The sequence below is a fragment of the Vipera ursinii genome, assembly GCF_947247035.1.
Source record: "Vipera ursinii genome assembly, chromosome: 5".
NCBI lineage: Eukaryota > Metazoa > Chordata > Lepidosauria > Squamata > Viperidae > Vipera > Vipera ursinii.
This window is the reverse complement of record NC_139518.1, coordinates 37,552,595-37,573,163: the sequence shown is the minus strand read 5'-3', so window position 1 is coordinate 37,573,163 and position 20,569 is coordinate 37,552,595. Positions and strand designations below refer to the sequence as shown.

The following is a 20,569-nucleotide window of genomic DNA, read 5'->3' as shown; positions in this document are numbered from 1 at the left end:
ATATCAAACATGCAAAGAAACAAAAATAAGTCCAAAATATCTGTATTACATCCAGAAATGCCAACTTTGCAACCTGTATTTCTCATCCATAACTATGGCACCCTAAGGATACCTGCATACATACAAATGCTTCTCTGGGATCAGTAATGCAGCAGGGATTGCTTTTTCCTTCCAGTAACAGATTGCTGGGAAATACCAAACATGGCCTTAAGAATTCCAATGTTTGTTACAAATTTTTCTGGATGTGGTTTGAAAGAGACCTAAAAATGCCAGCACAAATACATCAAACTTGCTGAACGTGCACACGTAACTAATTACAATCTTCAATTATATGTGATATATCCAGGGCTTTTTTCCCCATAGAACGCTCAGAATGGTGTTCTGGCACCTTTTTTGCTAAAAAAAAAAAAAAGCTGAAGAAAACTGTTCCAGAGAGCCAAATTCTCCTCAGGCAGCGAGGTTGCAGAGCAGCAGAATGCTTTGCAGCGACAGGCCTTCAGATGGCTCAAATCAAAGGAAATGTGAACTGTACAGGCTAATTTAAAAGTGGGAGGGTAAGAAGGGCTGAGTGTGAACAGGTTGCTTAGCAACCTGCTTAAACAGTCTCTGTAACATTCAGCTCCCGGTGCCTTGCCTTTTTTAAGCTGGGAAGTTGAAACAAAGGCTAAAAAGAAGGCAATAGAGTGCTATCAAGGAAAATGTATAGATATAGCCAGCATACGTTTAGGGAACCTTTATTTTTCATACACTGTTTGAATTTTGTTTTAATGCCATGGTGCTACACAATCAAATGTAGTCAGTTTTTTTAAAAAATCCCAAAGCATCTGTTCATTAAATACAGTATAACAAAGTTTTGGATGATGGAATTATTTTTTATCTAAGGATAACTAATGATAACAGCTCTTAAATCTGTTATTTTGTTTTATTTTTGCACAAAAAATTGTATAATTTGCATTTGCATTCATTTACAAATAGAATATGTTGTTAAAATGTATTGGTGTTGAAATAATTAGTGCACACATATACCTAAAACCAGTTTATTGCATCTGGCAATTGTACTAAAAAAATCTCATTGTCAACCAATATAATTCATTTAATTTGAAATCAAGTGAAAAATTATTTGAATTATTTTATTAAAACAAATTAATGGCAATTCTTTTATAAGAAGTTGCCCCAAACAAAATGGGTTTGACATGCCTGCTCTAGATAGTTGAATGCTCCAATTACCAGGCCTGTACATGCAGCCTACCAAGCACCCTTGGACACCCTTTTTTAAAAAGTAATAAAATCACCACCACTGCCCTGAAAGTCATGTTGCCTAGTGCCTCCATGGCTTACCATGACCATGAACTCCAACACTGTAGATGCTCCTCAAGTCACCAAATCATTGATTAGCCCACCAGCATTCCTTTGCAGACCACAAAGATTTTTAATTTATCAGTGTGGGCCTTTACCTTCTACAAGTTGCACAGACCTCTTCTAGATTTTCCTTTTGCCTTTCCGAGTTAACTCCTTGGTCTGTCATTGAGCAAGAATTGACTTTGTAGGGAAGCATATTATCATTTGATGTATATTTAACATATGTTCTACCTTTATTTACCGATTATATAATATTTGTATGCAATCCACATGGCGAAGTTTGGGGCAACTTACAATATTTTCAAAATCATAAGATTAAAACATAAAAGCAGGGCTTTTTTTCTCATAGAACGCTCAGAATGGCGTTCCGGCACCCTTTTTTGCACACACAAAAAAAGCTTTTGCACAAGCTATGCTACTCCCTCTATTGGCTTTCAAAAGCCTATTGGCTTTTAAAAGCCAATAGGAATTGCTGCTGAGCATGCCAAAAGACCTGGCCGGCAAACGTTGCACCGGCAAGTTGTCTGCAGTGAAGGCAAGTTGGCAGGAACTTTGCATCCCTCCCTGCTGCCCAGCTACACCATCTCAAATAGGTAAGTAAGAGAGGACAAAGAGTGGGAGGTGGGTTCTGCGGAGTCCATTTGCACTCCTTCCTTGTGCTTACCTGTGTCAGCCAGGCTGGTGGCCTACTTGGTGCTGGACCTGTGCCACCGTCGCCTCGCCCTGCGTGCCTAAGTGGCTGCCCTGCATCGCCTGGCCCGCACCGCCTTCGCCGCCTACCCCACACAGCCCCACCATATAGATTGGTCCCCACTGCTCCCACAGCATCAGCCGTGTCAGCTCTGGCCCCAGGGCGCAGCCCGCCAACACCCCTCGCACCTGTGACCGTAGCAGCGCTATCCCCCCACCTCCTGCACCCGCCAAGATGAGAGTTCTGGCACCTTTTCTTTTAGAAAAAAAGCACTGACTTTAGCAATATGGATCTAATTTAATGTAATGTGAACTGGCTTTAGCGATTTGAATTGTTGTGTGATGGGGGAAGGGAGTGAAAATGTAACCTGCTATGACTTCTTGCTGCAGTTTTGTGAGTTATGGAAATTAAATCAAGTCAAAAGAAAATATTTAGAGCAGCTTTTCCAGCTGGGAGCCCTTCATACATCTTTAAATTTAAGGCTTTGATAATTGGCCTGCAGAATTCTGAACAAAAGCTAGATTGCAGCAAAGAGAAACAGAAAGTAATTCTGGTGCTATTCAGCTGACTGGATTTTTGCAGCCTAGTTCTGAAAGTATTAACAAAGATGTATCCATGTATCCAAAGCTATGCAGATAATGGAAGCCTATGAAAACCTTCATCTTATTTCAGTTGATATTTTCAACGTACAATTGATCTTCTCTGACAGTACTAAGCAAGCTTCAAAGGAATTTAGAGAAGGTGCTCTGTATGGAGGCAAAAAGTTGCTACAGTCTGGTATAAATTAGTGTAAGCAGAATAGGTTAGGAAGCTTGAGTACTGCCAGTAAGCAGTCGTGTAACAGAGCCTTGGTGGAGCAGTGGGCTAATGCCTCCTTAAGTAACACCAGCTGCCTGCAATTAGTGCAGGTTCGCATCCCACCAGGCTCAAGGTTGACTCAGCCTTCCATCCTTCCGAGGTAGGTAAAATGAGGACCCAGATTGTTGGGGGCAATAAGATGACTTTGTAATAATGCCGCTTGGGGGGGGAAATCCCTAATAAGCAGGTATATACATAGAATGAAGGCTACTGCTAAGCTTGTAAGCCACCCTGAGTCTTCGGAGAAGGGCGGGATATAAATGGAATTAAAATAAATTAAAATAAAAATAACAATTTGGGAGGTGCAGTTTAGATCAGAAACATAGCATAGGCAGGCAGGATCTTGAATTATCACTGTCCTCACCCTCAGTCAGCATGCTTACTACTCTAGAATTTAAGCTGTTGAAGACAAGGAGGGGATGTTATCATTTTATTTGCCGTTTCATTTTTTCCCCAGGACTTTTTTCTGCAATGTGTGTGGGGACTTGTACTCGGATCCTGGGCCCATGCCTCCTTATCTTTGGCTTTCTTTCCATTACTGCTAATATTCTCCTACTCTTTCCCAATTGGGAATGGTGTTACTTAAGCCTGGGTCAAATATCCAACAGGGCAATGCTAATGCCAGGAGTATGGGGAGGAGGCCTGCTGGTAAGTAGACTATTTTTTAATATATTCTGGCCAAGAATCTGTGGGAAATAATGAATGCATATGATATTATTGTGAATATATATATATGCATATGTATACTTTATTTTTTTTTCTTAATAACCTATTTGTTGGGTGGTATATTTGGATAGAACAACAAGCCAGGGTTTATACATTTGCTGATATAATCTGAATTCACACTTTATGTTAAGACTTAGTATGTTTCTATGTTTGTCTTTTGGTGCCTTTGAATCAGTATTGGTTCTGGTGACTGCCTGGATAGGTCCCTGCAGTTTTCTTGGTAATGTTTCAAAAATGGTTTGCCCTTGACTTCTTCCTAGAGCTGTGTCAACCTCCCAACACAACAAGATGAGCTAACAAAACCTTGCAAGTCTGAAAGTATAAATCTCCACTGTCCCTTTTTACTGCCTGTTTAGTTAGAGCATACCCTTTCTAAATTTCCTTCTCTGCCTGTTGTTCAGTTGCGGGTTCCTCCCCCTTTTCTCTGATCATTTCCTAGGCAGCATCTCTTCCCCTTTCCATTTTCCAAGGCTTCATATTCCATTACAAAGAGAGAGGGGGTGGGGGGACTGGCCCAAGGTCACCCAATTCTCTTTGTGCCTAAAGTAGGCCTATAGTTCATAGTCTCCCAATTTTTAAGCTGGTACCTTAATCACTACACCAAATTAGCTCTCATAGTTTGTTCAAATATGATTTAAACATGTTTAACCATGATTTTATCAACCAAACCATAATTGCCTGAGCTCAAAATGGTAAAAAACTACAGTTTACAATGACATAACACACTAAATCCAAACCATATTAAACTATAGTTTAGTGCAATGTGTAAACTTATTAAATAGGAGTCATTAATTGCTGTGGTATCTTTGATAACCATCTATGCAACAATTGCTTCCCATAATCAGGAAATTTTTGTGTGTATTTAGTTGAAATGTTGCCTTTTCAAACTGTCAGTTAACTTTCTATTCTTTGAGCCATAGCAAAAAAAAGGGTGTATTAGTTCAGTTTACTATATTGACTCACACCCAGCCCTTCACTCCACAAATCTTGGGAATAGCTCATCTTTATTCACACATTTTGAGTAATACCATATCAGGGACCCATAATTCCCTATCAGGGCTTGATTGACAATCCCTCCCATAAAGCTTTTAAGCTTCCCTTACTTCCACAAAAAGTGTACCAACAGCTTAGTGAAGTGAAACAATTTTAGTATATCAAAGTTAGTTCTGCTCACTGTAACTCCAAGAATTCTCCAAGCTTTGGACAACACACCATTTTATAAATTCTATATCAGAAATATTTTGCACTGGATTAAGCCAGCCTTATCTGAGCTGCAAAAATCTGGGCAATAGCCATCTGGATTTTTGCAGCTCAAAATTGGTAAGGTATACATTAGATACTGGTGACTTATAATTGTGAATCCTCTTGTAGCCATCTTCTCTTCCTTTTTGTTTTATTTTACAAAATATTGTAAAGTTTCTTCAATTTCTGTGTAAAACGTAAACATTTGTATCATAGCCTAGAAATGGACACGGGTTTAGATTATTCTTAAAATGCTTGTTCTAACCAAGCATATTAAGTATGGCCACCCTATCATCATAGGACTATGCACCTCTGTCTTAAGGAAAGATATGAAGATCTAAGAGGTGGTGAAGCTGTTGGATTTAGACTGGGGAGAGACTATATTCAGTCTTGGATGCTCATGCATTAATTCTGAGCTAGTCACAAACCTTTAGCTTATCCCATTCACAGGGTTCTTTCTACTGAAATTAAAATGGAAGTGGGTCTACTATGTTTGACTCTAGGAAAATGAAAATGAACAAGTGAGTAATTAATATAAGTGCAATAATAAGGGAGAATACTGCTCATTTCCAACTATTTCCTTGCAGATTTTTCCTGCTGCAATTCAGATCACAGGTATTGGATGGAGGTGGAAGTACTTCAGCAGCTCAGGAACTTGCTGTAAGGTAAGAGAGATGTAGTTGATAACTCTGTGGATGAAAACTTTCCAGTTTTAATGAGTAGATCTTTGGACAATTTCTCATTCTATGTCAGGGATAATTCAAGATTTCCATAGTTGAAAAAAGCAACAGAGTGAACATAAATGGTTACACCCTCAGAGAAAAGAAGCATCCTAAGAATAATATTGTCTGTTTTTGTTTTCATTAGCCTTGTTCCAGATTCATGGATGTGATAGTAATGTAAAATATAGCACATCTATTTCATTTCATGATACTGTGAAGCTATATCCTGCAGCAACTATATAAGTCAGAGTTTATGCATTTGTATTTTGCATGTCCCACAAGGCATCATGGATGGTAAATATAGAAGGAGGTTGCCTGATTTTAGCTTCATAATGTATCTATGAGAGTGATTAAGCTGAGAGAACAATTGCCTGAACTTCATGGATTATCCATTACACCTGAGTGACTCTGTTTTTTTCTGGGCCAACTTTTCCTTTCCTACTGCTCTACATAAAGTCCTTACATTTTCAATTGGAAGTTTTGTTCCTTTTTAGTTTCTTAAAAATCAAGAGGTTAGATGGGAGAGTGTAACTACTAGAAAATAAAAAGAATCCTGAACAAAACTCCACAAGGACACATCCTCTAATGTTGGGTTGTTTGTTCCAATTATCTGCAATTGCTCTGGTTGTATCACTAGTGAAGGAATAATGATGATGATGATGATGATGATGATGATGATATCTGTTCAGTTGACTCTGACTCTTGGCAATTCTATGGGCCAGGACTCTCCCATATCTTCTGACCCTGCACTATTTCTTTGAGTTTTTCTGTCTTTGGCTGGTGTCAGCTTTGATAGTGTCCGGCCACTGTGTTCTTTGACAGCCTGTTTTCTTTTTACCGCTAACTCTTCCAAACATAACTGCTTTCTCCAGTGAATTCCCCAACATAACATGGCCAAAGTAAGTGAGAGGCAGTAGTAAAGGAAGGCAGAATCCCAATATTTATTAGTGCCCTCTTTTTTCAGCCTGGGAGAAGACATGACCTAGGTGCCTTTACTTAAATCCTAAATTAGGAGTGAACATTCCCATTATGACAAAGCTGTGAGAGCACACCTATAACCCACATACATTCATCCCCTTTCCATCCCATCATTTTCCATAAAAATCTGTTTCTGGTTACTGTTCTTTTCAAACTGTCTTAATTTTGGCAGTATAAATAAAGGGAGAATATCATTTTTATGTGCTCTTGTTAAAGAACTGAAGGCTGAAATCCATAATACTGTAAAATCATAGAGCTGAAAGGGACCATCTTTGTGATCAAATCCAGTCTGCAATTCAGCAGAAGAATTGAAAGCTGAGCATCCCCACAAGTGGTTGTCCACCCTCTACTTCAGATATGTCAAACACAAGGCCCAGGGGCCAGATCCGGCCCACGAAGTGGTTTCATGCGGCCTGCAAAGCCATCCTGGAAACAGTGAGGGAACGGCCCCCACTGCCTTGGCCCTGGCCCAGAGACCCTCCTTCTGCCAGAGACTCTCAGATCTGTCCCACTCCTGCCCAGGCCCCCATAGGCACCCTTGATACGAACGATGTAGAGCTGGCCATGCCCACCCAGTAGGCCATACGCACTCTAGCCACGCCCACCCAGTAGGCCACGCCCACCCAGGCCATACCCACCCAGCCCCCTGAGGGCAACCGCAATGCTGATGCGGCCCTCAATGAAATTGAGTTTGACACCCCTGCTCTACTTGAATATATCCAAGGAAAAGAGCCTGATGCTATCCTCAGTAATTGGTTCCTTTGCTAACAGTCTCTTGCTGTTAGGGGAGGTTCTTGTTTTTTTACTTGCAATAGGAATCTACAACATTCTGTAACTGTTTGCTATATTCCTACACTAATTCATATATAAATCTGTACAATACAGTGCATTCTCCATTCTGCTCCACTGTCAGGATGAGTTGAAGCTGGGGGAAAATGGCACTTGAAATGTAACAGATGTCATATTTGTTTTTTTCTTGAAATGTTTCAGAGCCAGTTTCCATTTTATTGCTTCACAGTTATGAGGAGAATAGATATTGTGTTGTATATTTGAAGTTAATTGCTGTGCCTCTTTTGCCTACAGATGTTCCTTTCCATTCTGTTATCAGGATTAGCCCTCCTGGGATCAGCAGCTTGTTTTATTCTGTCTGGTTCGGGCCTGACGGAGGGCCCGCTATGTCTCTATAATTCCACCCACAATGATAACAAGATGCAACAATGGGGCTATCCGTTTCTCGAAATGGACTACCATGTCTTCAACAATGGGTAAGATGACTGAGGTTTATGGGCCAGCTTATAATATTGCTTAGCACATACTTTTGAGATATAATTTTGCTTAAATAATTCAAACTTGCAGATAACTTTCAGATAGGTTCAGAAAACCATTCCTTTAAAAAAATGTGATTCGTGTGGTCACATTTCGGCATATAGTTGCCTGAAGAGACAGAATAATTATATATGAACTCAAGTTTTCAGATAAAACTCTGTATATAAAGTTTGGCATTAGAAATGGATTGTGCTTTTTATTGAAAATGAGTGACAAATATTTAAATAGAAGATCTGTATGGGACAGCCAAGTTCAATCTATCACTATCCTGAGGTTTTAGAATTTAGCATTCCCAAAAGTTTTAGGCATACTAGTGGTATTCTTGAAGTGGTAGTCATGATACAGCTGCAGGATACAAGTGGGGAAAAGGACAAGGTGGAGGGTCAGTTGAACTGGGATATGGAAAAAGGAAAAAGGTTTTAAGAGCAATTAAAAGCACCTTCAATAAAGACAGTGAATCAGTGCTACTGTTGTTGTTATTATATTTGGTTAAAATTTATTGTCCAAAGCCTACTAAGTCAATGCAGAGATATCTATGAGGCAATGCAATTAGGAAGGAACAGATTAGATGGCAATAGAAGTAGTCAAGGTGCTGGACATTTAGTAGGCTAGTGAAGTTTTGGTTATTTTAGAACTGTATCCAGAGAAAAATACTCTTAATTGAGGACTCCCCCCCCCCGTAACTCTGCTTTAGAAAAAAAAATTCTACAACTTACTGAAAATCTGCTTCTTTTAAGGGCTCAGAATTACCTGTATGATCCTTCCCTTTGGAATTCAGTTTGCATCAAGCCACAGAATATTGTTGGCTGGAATGTGTATTTCTTCTCTTCCCTCCTAGTCATCAGCACGGTTGAAATGATCCTGGCTGCTCTCCAAATTATCAATGGCTGTTTTGGATGTGTCTGTGGCTTATGTGAACAGAAGAAATAGGCAACATGGTTTCGGAAGTCTTTTTAACCCTCAGTTCATTTGTACAGATCTGGTTACAAAGATACATGCTAACTTGATTTACAATTATATCTTATGTCACTGCAGCCTGCTTAGCTGGTTCTTGCACTATCATGTAAAAACAGAGATGAAATTGGCCCAACAGTGACTCCTGGCCCCATCACCAACCCACCGGTGTATCTTTGTCTCCCACAGAACTAATCTGTAGCAGTCACTTTCAGGACATACGCACTGAAACAGCTGTCATTATAGACATTCTCACAGAGTTAGAGAACTAAGAAGTTGATATTGATATATTGATCATAATGATTTTATAATAAGTATAATAAGTAATATTATACTGTGGTGCATGTTTGTACACATATTTATTGTGTTTCTGTTTACAAGAAACCCTTAACTGTTATACAACTGTAATCCTCTTGTTTATGTGGCATAAGCCAGAAAGTACTGTAATTTTTCTGAGATAGAGGTACAGTATAAACAGGCCTGAATGGAAAATGCTTGCTCCAAATTAAAGTTAAGGCAAATCCCCTGACTTTAGGGGGTCTACTTCACAGGTTGTCCCCAATTTTAGAAGACCAAAACCTGGGAAACAACTTTGGCCTGAATTCTTGTCATTTTGACCCAAACTAGATCACGGCTGGGCAAATGAAATGAAGTGGTGACCAAGATCAAAACCATTAATCTGAGAAAGGATAGAAGTTTCACTTTTTAAAACAGGAATGGGCAACACAGACTCCTCTAGCTATATTAAAACCCAAGCTGGAATAGCCAATGTCAGACATTGTGAGGGACATAGTTGAGAATATCTGTGATTACCAAACATAGCAAAAAATTAAACGTCAGTAAGGTACAGACATGCTAAACTTTCATATCTGATATCTGAATAGTACCTTCATGTATATGTATCGGCATGCTTGGGATATGGGAAGCTAAGCACTACATCTGTCAATACTCTGATAAAGCAGAGGGCTAAACAATCCTAGTTGCCATTTCCCTTCTAATCCTTTATCTCTCTTCACCCCATCTACCCCATAGCAAACTTAGAAACCACTGGGAAGCAGAAAGAGTGAAAACTGGCAGAGGAGGCTACCATGTTTTTCCTTCATTTGAATGTTTAGAAACACAGTTGAAAGGGAACTTCAGATGGTGCCTTGGCAATACATATTCCCTAATCCTTCAGTATTTTATGTATTGTAAATGCTACCCTTCAGAATATTTGCAGGAGCATGTTTTTTCTGTCAGAATGAGAAAAGCAGTATCAGGGTATGACACTGCAAACTTCACCCTTTTGTACCTGTATATGTGTAACTATATTCATAGCTGTTTTCCAATCTTCTAAAAAAACAGGGGTCCCCAGCCCCTGGGCCACGGCGTGCTGGGCACTGGGCCACGCAAGCAGCAAGCTAGTATGCAAATGTGTAAAGCTGAATTTGTGCAAGTGGAGTGCATATACATGAAGCCCCTTCTCCCCGCCACCACTGCCGCACTGCAATCACAAGAGCTGGAGAGGTTGGGGACCACTGCTCTAAAATATTTACTGTCAATGCAATAGCCAAAAAGAAATGCTGCTAAGGTGCAAGGATGGCCTACACCAGTGTTTCTGAACCTTGGCAGCTTTAGATATATATAGACAACTCCCAGAATTCCCTAGCCAGCACTGTTGGCTGGAGAATTCTGGAAGTTGAGGTTGAAATATCTGAAAGCTGCCAAGGATGAAAAATACTGGCCTACATTATGTGGTCTTGGATTTCAGCCATTCAGAGTCATGTATATGAGATGGATGGCTGCATAAATCTAACAAATCTTTCCCCAGAGTAAATTGAGAAGAATGTTATTATTTGCAAGAGAGAACACTACTTTGAGCTGCACAACCTATTTCTCTTCCTCCATGTTTTTCAAACTGCACCAAAAGGCAACTGTTCGCATTATGATCAAACTTTGTTTTTATTGATTGTCTCCATAATAGCTGGTCTTATTAATGGAAACTACTGCAACCTATGTGCTTAAATATCAAATAAAGAAATTTATTTTTCTAATATCTCCTCAAAAATAATTTCCCCCATAAGCAATTGTGTGATTCAAACTTCTCCAGGTGCATCTGCATTATTCAGTATCAAAGTTGCTCACTCATTATTTATATTTAAGAATCCAGAAACCATTACTTATCTTGCGTAGATTATTGATAAATGTTTCTTTTCTTTTTAAAATATCTTTGTTAATTGTGCCAAAATCCTTTCAAGGAAGAACTTTATTTCAGGCAGAGAAATATGTAGAGGGAACAATTAGCAAGACCAATAGCAAATGATTTCTATTTTGAAGAAATAACTATACTCAGACCCTAAAGACAAGCAGGAAATATGCATCTACATATTGCTTGTACAGATAAATAAAGAAGGAAAGCACATAGAGGTGGGGAGATGGTAGAGTTTAACCAGGTTTGGGCAGAACACCATCCTGTTGCAGTCACTCTAGGACAGGGGTGTCAAACTGCCGGCTCGCGGGCTGGATGCATTACCAGGAAACCGCGCCCACCCCATTGCCGGCAATGGGGAAAAAGCTCTGATACGTCGCATGATGTCACGTGACATCGCAAGTTTGACATGTCTGCTCTAGGAGAACTCTACATCAGCTGTTCTCATTCCTAAGGGGCATTTACTCTATTCCCCTCCCTGGAATAGTCATACAGCAGAAGGTGTAGCCCTAAAGATCTTGCTTGCCTTCCATTCTGGAAGTGGGAGAGTATGACGTGGTAATGGATGGGATTGCACCTCTTTCTTTGGCTCCAAACAACTTGGAAGGAAATGATGAGAAAGGGAGCATCAGTCCTCTTCCTTTCCCCAAGTCACATAATCTCAGAGAGTCCTGCTTCCCCCCAGTTCTGGTCACCCAAATAGCAACCCTGCTTCTATTCTGCAGAAATAACTCAGATTTCGGATTTCATGAGCTGTATCTATAGCAACCACCACCTCAAAATGGCACACAGGGGTGAAATGGAAAGCCAAAGTTACACTACATTGCTGTAAGTTTCCCACTTAGCACTAGAGATACCAACCTTATGGCCTTTCATGAGGTCAGTGTTTTCTAACCTAAACAACATACACCCAAAGAAAAGGCCAGCTGTGCCAGAGTGGAACTTCATCTCTCTGGCCATGATGGTCCAGAGTCCTCCGGTCAGAGGGAAGGGGTAGCACTCTAGTCAGAGGGGCAAGTGGAACCTGGTAGATCAGCCACCTCCGGAGGTTCTTCAGTGCCTGCTTAGAAAGTTCAGATGGGAGGTGTCCTCGTACTCCAGAAGGGGGGAAAAAGCAGCTTTCCAAATTGCACATCTTGACTAGGTTCAGCTGCCCTAGAAAACTGTAAATGAGGTGAGAGCTCTGTTGTAAAGATATGTGCCTACCGTAACATTAATGAGTATCTGTGAGCTGGACAAGGAGCCCACAAATATTGACCTTCAAGGGACGTGACTGCTATAGAATAGAATGGGCAAGGCAAAAAAATTGGGAGGAGATTTGCACAAAATAAATGCATTTAAATATTTTATCATCATACTACCCCATTATTTGCTTAATCATCATTAATTTAACAGAGATAATTAGACTCTCACAAACAAATTACCCACTAATGGTAAATCTTAAAGTAATGCATGAACCTAATCACACACTGCAGCAACATACCCCACCCCACCCAGCCATCAATAATTCTGGAGAAATCCTGGTGAAACTGACTAGGTGTTTTTCGTCACTAGTTAATGTAGACTAGCAGAGGTCTCCAACTTTTGGGGCATCAGGGACCTGTTCCGTGGAGAAAGGTTTTTCCACAGACCAGAAAGTGCGTGTTTTTGTGTGCTGCCTGCATCCCACAGATGGAGCTTTGCTTGTTTGTGCAGACCGGTTGCTGGCATGCCATGGACCGGTACTGGTCCACAGACCAAAGGGTTGGGGACCCCTGCTGTAGAGCACAGTCAATTCTGCCTCCAATAATCATGTACATAGACAAAAATGTTCATGCAAGGAAATGTCAAACAGCTCAATTTTGCTTGACTTGGCCCTTCAGAAGATTAAGTTTATTCAGGGTTGTCCACAGTATGTCGTCAAAAATATCAGGATGGTGGCTATAGCAGTACAATCAAAACTACACTTATGTTTTATGTGTGTCATGACATTTCCCAACATATTTCATGGCAGGCAATGTTGTTACAATATTACCTCAATCTGTATTATTTTAATGTGGTCACAAACCCCTTCATACCCTTTACATCAGGCATGTCCAACCCATGGACTGCATGCAGCTCTGGACATCTAGTCATATAGCCCTTCAAGTTCGTAAACTTTTAATATTATAATGTGATTTATATACATTGTATTTTATACAGTATGTGGCCCAAGATAGTTTGTCCTCACGCAGTGGCAGCCCTGGAAAGCCAAAAGTTTGGACACCCATGTTTTACATGCTCCATTGAAGTGAATGCACCCTAACATTGATAGGTAAAATACAAAGGAGGTGCTGGACTTAAGTATGCATGGTGTCTGCTGTCTTAAGACCCAACCTGTTAAGCGCAGGGGAAATCAGGAGATTCAGGCTGTTCAAATGAGTATAAAGATTTATTGCAAGCTTAAGCTCTCTTCAAAAATCTAAGCTACTAGTGGTCAAAGGAAATGAGCAGGAATTAAGAAGGCTGGACTTGGATCTCTTGTGGGTGCAAAGGGACTCCTGACTGGTGACGCGTTTGACCCTTCAATCCTGCTCAGTCCTGGCCAGCATAGCAGATGCCTTTGACAGATTACCTTGGAAGATATATTTTCCCTTCTATGGGGGTTGGATGGGTATGATTCTCCTTAATAACAGAATAACAGAGCTGGAAGGAAGGACATTTAGTCCAACCCGCTGGTCGAGCAAGAAACCTTGTATCATTCTGGACAAATAGTTGTCTAATCTCTTCTTAAAAACCTCCAGTGATGGAGCACCCACAATTTCTGGAAGTAAGCTGTTCCACTAATTGTTCTCTAACCCTTCTCTAACTTAAAGCCACAGAAAAGTAGTGGGATGCATTTCTTTGTATTTGGAAAGAAAACATAACTCTTTGTTTTGGTTTCAAGAAAATAATAATTAAAAAAATAATCCACAACTTTAGAGAGGAAAGGAATTGAAACCAGAATCTGCACTGTAAATTTATTTATTTATTTATTTTATTGGATTTATATACCGCCCCTCTCCCAAAGGACTCGGGGTGGGGTACAGGGCAGTTAAAACATGGTATACAAAGTTAAAAAATAAATTAAGTTAAGTTAGCCCCAACAAGACAAATTCTAAAGTTTAAAATCCCAATCCCTCAGTCCAGGCCGGCAAGCTCAAATAACCAGGTTTTCAGGTTATGAAAATGATCTTATCCCTTCTTCCATTTAGCAGTGTGTTTTAGCCAGCAGATGGCAGACCAAAGCTAGCATCCTTAAACATATTTTGGAATATTTCTATAAATGAAGGAAGCTCTCAATCTCCTAGCAAGGCCAAAGCAGATGTGACTTTGTAGCTACATGCATCTTGCATTAATTTATCTGAATTTTGAAACCCAACTCTACTCTGAACATAATGTGCACACAATTGTATATCAAAATACATTTCCCAATGTTTATGATAGGATGAATGAGATTTAAAAGTATCTAGGTTATCCCTCTGTTTAAAAGATGGCACATTTTTTCCCCTTTCTCTTTGTAACCTTTGAGGATCGTTTCTGACTTAGGGAAGATGTTGTTGGAGGAATGTTCTGAAGAATTTCATGAAATGTAAACAGGCTAAAGGATATTTGCTCATATGGGGATTGCATCCCGTTCTCATACAGACAGGCAAATGCTGCGATCCCAGTTGCTGAGAACTCTGAGTAAGGCAACTCAATGTAGGCCAAGTCTGAGTAAGCACTGGGCCCTTCATAAATAATCCAGGGTTTAGACCAGCTGTCAACATCTCTAGGAAATGTGCTGAGGTATATTCCCAAATTCTCTCGGGATCTGGAGCTTGTTGGGTGGGAATACAGAACCCATGTTGGGATTTCAAAATACGTATCTGATTTGGAAACCATTTCAGCATTGTTGTGATCTGGATTAGTACATGTCATATTCCAAGACATGGGACTAAGAGCACTATTGAGATGGCCACTAGAAGTTTCAATTGATATAAACCTTTCCAGCTGCTGCTGGCATAAATAGTGATTGCAGAGAGAACTAGTAAGCTGTGCTGGACAAAAATGGGACCTCTCACACATTCTAGGCTGCAATGAGAGGCCTGACCCTTTAACAGGACATGCTTTTCTCTGGGACACTTGGATGTCATGATGCATGCAGTAAAGTGGAGCTGGGAATCCAACGATACTTCCGTGGCAACCGTGAGGAGGCTCTACAAGTCGTGGTACCAGCTGCCCTGAATGGAATATTGCCCCGTCATCTGTGCTGAGTGCCTGAACCCGGAAGCCCAGAGGACTCCTAGCATTGCAGAAGAGCACATGGCTTCCATCCTCCTCATCCACTGACACCATCTGGCACTCAACAGTCTTCAGATTGGGGACAAACTCACCAAAGGACCAGCTCTGCCCATGATCATCACTGTAGAAGGCAAATGCATGTGGGGTTGTTTTGCAGAGTTTCCCAAAGCATGTTTTGCAGTCAATATAATAAGTATAAGCAGGCAAGAGCAGACGGCCTGACTTGAGCTGAATGCCATGACCAGGACCCAGGGCAAAAGTAGCCCAATCTGGAAGGAACAAGGAAGTAAGGAAGAACATAAAATCAAGACACTTGTGACATTTTAATGATAGATAGACAATGGCAAAGAATTCATGAGCAGAATTGAACAGTCATCTTTTATCTGATAGATCATGCCTTTCAGAGACTAAGAACTACATTTAAGGTTTTTTTTTTTCTTTTGCAGAGTGGGGATCTGAAGGTTATAATGTCAAACTGTATGGGCAATTGTACAAAATGCCTTGTGCATACAGATAAAAGTTAAGGTTTAAACATATTAACTTGTGTAAAGTAAATGTTTTGCTTGTCAAATTTGCTAAAACTATTTCAGCACTCACAAGATAATTTATATTCATGCGCTGTTGCTTCCTGCTTCAAATTGGCAAATTCAGTATCACTGAATTTGTAGTATAGTGAGAAAGGGTTCTAGTGAGTTGCAGAAAAGCTGTTTAGGGGCACTATGTGGCCCTGAAACTAAAGGTTGCACACTTCAGATATGCATTCCATGATAATTTTAACTAGCAGATGTGTCATTTATAAAGAAACAAAAAGGAAGAGTTGTGAACACAAAATTCAAGCAGCAGTTGATATACAATAAGATGAAGAAAACCTCCAGAGATCTGCTTTGAAATTCTTTCTGGCTCCTTAATAACAATCCACTCTGGGTCATGTTCTTCAGAGTAAGGGGTGGGGATAATAATAGAGAAGATGGAACACAACTGCCTGTCCCATATGGGTTTATTGGGATCATTCTTTCTGGAATTTTTATCTTTGTGGACCCTGGCCTTTCTTTTAATGACTTCCATATCACCAAATATGGTCCTACTCTGTTCTGTTTTCAGAGAATTAACTTACTATTTGACAGAGATGAACAGACTCCCAATCTCCCAATTTCTTCCCAACATTCTTTTGGCTTTGAAAGAATAAAAAGGACAGTTTGTGACAATTATCCAGTATGTAAAATGAGCAGAACAATGATGACCTTAGACTAACTGTGACCTGGTTAATCCATTCTGTCCAATGAGACAGAAACTCTTTTCTTGATGCAAGCCTAAAGGAAGGTAACTAAAATCTTGATAAAGTCTAACAATAAATATATGAATGAAACAAGATTCTTTGATGTTTTTGTTCTTTGATAGCATACCCGTATCTCATCGTTGGTCTCTTTTTTAGGTACTATTAAATATCTGTACCTTGGATAGACATGCCAATGACTTCCTCCGTGAGATCAGTCACATGACTCCAGCTGATGCCCTGGTCGGAACTAGACACATAGCAGAGGTGAGCAGCATTTTGACCTGTGACAATTTGAAAGACTTCAGAAGTTCTGCCCAACACAGCAATGAAAAATAGGAAAACCATGCCAGTGACTTCATCATAGATGGGACAAGGATTCATAGATCGATGGTGCATAAGTTTTGCTGTTTCAATGGTTTGCATATCTTCCCACTGGCAAAAAAAAGACATCCAAAGAACTTAAGAACCCCAGATTTATCTTTCTTATTTAACTAGAACTTTTATGTTGCTTATTTTGAGATGGGACCCATTAACCTGTAATTTTGCTATCTTCTATTTAACATTCACAGTTGGTGAGTTAAAGTAAGGTAAAGAGCCTCAAGATAACCTAAATGAAATTTATTTTAGGTAAGATTTCAAAATGTATATTAAAACATATCCTATAAATGTCTTTTTCTCATCCAAGAATAACTATGAATATTAATAAATGGGTTATTAGCTATTATTTGCAGAATTATTTGCGATAAACAGTAATATTGCTGTCATAAATATCATGTAATTGGTTATGACCAGGAAAATACGTTTATCCTTCTGGATCTAGGGTTTTTTGTCTCCTCTGAGTCTTTTCAGGAGAACATATTCTGCACATGCTTTTTACTAATTTATTAGACAGAAATATGATCCTTGAAGAACAGCAGTTCTATTCCCCTTTGCTTATAAGCCTAAAAGCGCCATCTTCCAAATAGTAGGCCAGATGAATACGCCTCTAAGAATGCTGAAGGATCAAGCATCAGTGAATAATGGCTCAAAAGTTGGTGGGATACACTGGAACAGTCTTCTTCATCATCTTGGCATCAATGAAAAAAAGTGGCTGACAGGGTGTTTAAGTTGACACACGTAGAGGAGAATGAGGTAATAAACTCTTTTAAGAATGAACAAAACAAAACATTCATTCAGTAACTCTGACAACAAGTAAGGGCTGTAGATCATTTACCAATGGGGAGAAGGAGCCTGACATAATAATAGTTTTAAATGCATGATTTTATCAATAGGGTGGTCCTCGACTTACAACAGTTCACTTAGTGACTGTTCAAAGTTACAACAGCACTGAAAAAAATTGACTTATGACTGTTTTTCACATGACCATTGCAGTATCCCCATGGTTACATGATCAAAATTCACATGCTTAGCAACTGACTCATATTTATGATGGTTGCAGTATCTTGGGGTCCTATGATCCTCTTTTGCTACTTTCTCACAAGCAAAGTCAATAGGGAAACCAGATACAGAGACAACTGTATTATTAACAACTGCAGTGATTCACTTAACAACCATGGCAAGAAAGGTAAAAAAATGGGGCAAATTCACTTAACAAATATTTCACTTAGCAACAGAAATTTTGGGCTCAATTGTGGTCATAAGTAGATGACTACGTGGACAGTTTTTGCCTAAATGCATGTTTTTCTCAATACAATTTTGCAGCAGTTCAGTCTTTTGGGAAGGGTGAGATTTTGCTATTCTTTTGATTATTTTTTGAGGAGCCACCCATTGTGCATGGCACAAGGTTGTTGCAGTGGTACTTGGAGCCTAAAATGATTACCAAGTGCAGGATGTGAAAGCAGGTAATAGCTAGCAATTTCATATGTGGACTGGCTCTATTATCAAGCAATGAAGACTAAATTAAAACAAATGCTGACTATTTTAGTCTTTCCCAGCTGGTATTCCCCAAAAGGATTGGACCATGTCCTAGATTCCCCCTTTGTCATCCCAACACAGCAACAGATTAGTGAAGTGCTAGGAAGAAGTAGCGTTACTGAGAGATATATTCATAGAGACACCCTCCTGCTTTTGTCCCTAATATCTAGCCCTGCTATCCAAGTTTGGGGAAAGCTGTTTTTGCTTTGTCTTACCTGCACAGAGTTCATGTAGAAATCACCCCTTCTTAGCACCAGTAAATTGGCATCAGCATCATCCACACTAAGCCGCTGCTCTGCAAAAGCCAAGAGCTTGGCTACAGATGGGATATAGAGTAACGCTGGCACTCGGTACGTCATTCCACTTGTTTCCTTTTCAAATAAGACTGTTCGGCCAGGAAAATGGCGAGTGCCCATTGCAGCTACAATTCAAAAAGAATATCCAAAGCACTGAGCAGAAAAAATGGATGCCGGGTGTATCTATATTGCAGACTTCAACTACCTTAATAATCATCCTATCTGTGAATTCATTTTGACTGTAACTAGAGAGACTCTGATCAAACATACAGAAGGAAAAACATCCTTTCATTCACATGTACATCAGTGACATGATCAATGAGTGCTGCTGGAGGATTGAACAGGATGGATTAATTAATTTAGGGGATTTCTGAAATTTTCTTAATAATAGCCATTGGCAAAGCATGCCCTGCTCATATTTTATTTAAGCAAATATCTGGAGATATTTCTGAAAAGGAAATGAGCTGTTTAAGGAAGAAATATTAATGTATGTCTCTCCACTTGTAAATTAAGAATAGTATGATTACTACAGTACTAGACTTGGGAGAGGGAGAAAGAAAAGGAGGCAGAAACATTATATTGGAAGCTCTGGAAAATCCTTCTGGTAGAAATGCTTCTGCAAATCTGCATGGATCATGAAGGTTGGTCTTAAAGTATTTAAATTCTCTGTTCACCTCATTCAATCTATATTTTGGTAAATAAATTCCAGGATTACAATAATTCATGCATCTTCCATGACCTTCCCAAAGAAATGAAATTTGGAGGGGTTTTAGATTGTGCACTGTTTTATGGGTTCTTGAAGGAAACAGAACAAGAATATGAGCCCCAGATGGAGGCAATCTGAAGCCCTTCAGATGCTTTGGACCAGAGCTTCCATAATCTGTTGATATGGGCCAGGTTAGCCAGAAGCGATGAGAAATTAATTCCAGAATACCTGAGGGCACCAGATGCGCTGCGACTCCGTGCAGCATTCTCTCCCCATCCCACCCCCCAAAGGAAAGGAATATTGTATAGGAAAATGAAACAAAGGAAGCAAATTATAATTACAAAGTAAAAAGTAAAAAGCGAAGAGACATAGGGAAACTGACAGATCAAAGAGAGTATAAGACTACAAACCTTGTTCTTTTTCTGGCTGTTACCACTAAATCCACTAGTTGTTCTTTAGATGGATCGGTAGTCATTTGAATTACATGTGTGCTCATATACAGATGCTGCCTTCTAACCAATATAGTCTCAGCAGTTTCCTCTCTTTAGTGGCACCTTGTTTGTTGTGTTTTAACTTTCAACACACACACCCGCCCCTTCTTTTCCTCTCCCTTTGATTCAATGACCTTACTAGATGTTACAGAGAAAGCACCGAGGCAGTATTTAGTATTTAGTAGCTTGATCAGCAATGGCAGACAAAGACTTCATTGTCAAGAGTTCAGTGAGGACAGAACCAGCATTTTCCATGGGCAGGTATTAATGGCTATAATTTCCCTATTTATTTACTTATTTACTAATTGAGACACTGGTTTCCAGACCATATTTACATAATTAAAACATAATTTGGTAGAAAGCACCATAATTGGAAATGAATTTTGGGTGACCCGGTCGTGAACAAAGATTTTCCTCTCTAATTTTCAAATAACAAGAGATTGTGACACTCCCAGTATCTGTATGTTTGATCTGTGATCTAACTCTGTTTTTTCATTTTTACCTAATTATAATGCAAATATACCTGGCATCAACTTTTTTCTGCAAGGTCTCTAGCATATT

General features: G+C 39.6%; 2 protein-coding genes across 2 annotated transcripts; one reads left to right on the top strand and one right to left on the bottom strand.

The window, feature by feature from the left end:
• Nucleotides 1–3,379: 3,379 nt before the first annotated feature.
• TM4SF19 (transmembrane 4 L six family member 19) lies at nucleotides 3,380–8,832 on the top strand (the record flags this gene model as incomplete). Its single annotated transcript, XM_083363283.1, has 4 exons — nucleotides 3,380–3,556; nucleotides 5,464–5,541; nucleotides 7,660–7,841; nucleotides 8,640–8,832. 4 exons carry the CDS (start codon nucleotides 3,380–3,382, stop codon nucleotides 8,830–8,832), a joined length of 630 nt encoding a protein of 209 aa, XP_083219409.1.
• A 5,695-nt stretch (nucleotides 8,833–14,527) lies between these two features.
• Nucleotides 14,528–19,976, bottom strand: NEU4 (neuraminidase 4; the record flags this gene model as incomplete). The annotated part of the gene is made up of 4 exons (XM_083363282.1): nucleotides 19,928–19,976; nucleotides 18,731–18,936; nucleotides 16,778–17,033; nucleotides 14,528–15,594 (listed from the first exon to the last, which is right to left on the bottom strand). Exons 2-4 carry the CDS (start codon nucleotides 18,929–18,931, stop codon nucleotides 14,528–14,530), a joined length of 1,524 nt encoding a protein of 507 aa, XP_083219408.1. The 5' UTR covers nucleotides 18,932–18,936; nucleotides 19,928–19,976.
• Between the last annotated feature and the right edge of the window lie 593 nt (nucleotides 19,977–20,569).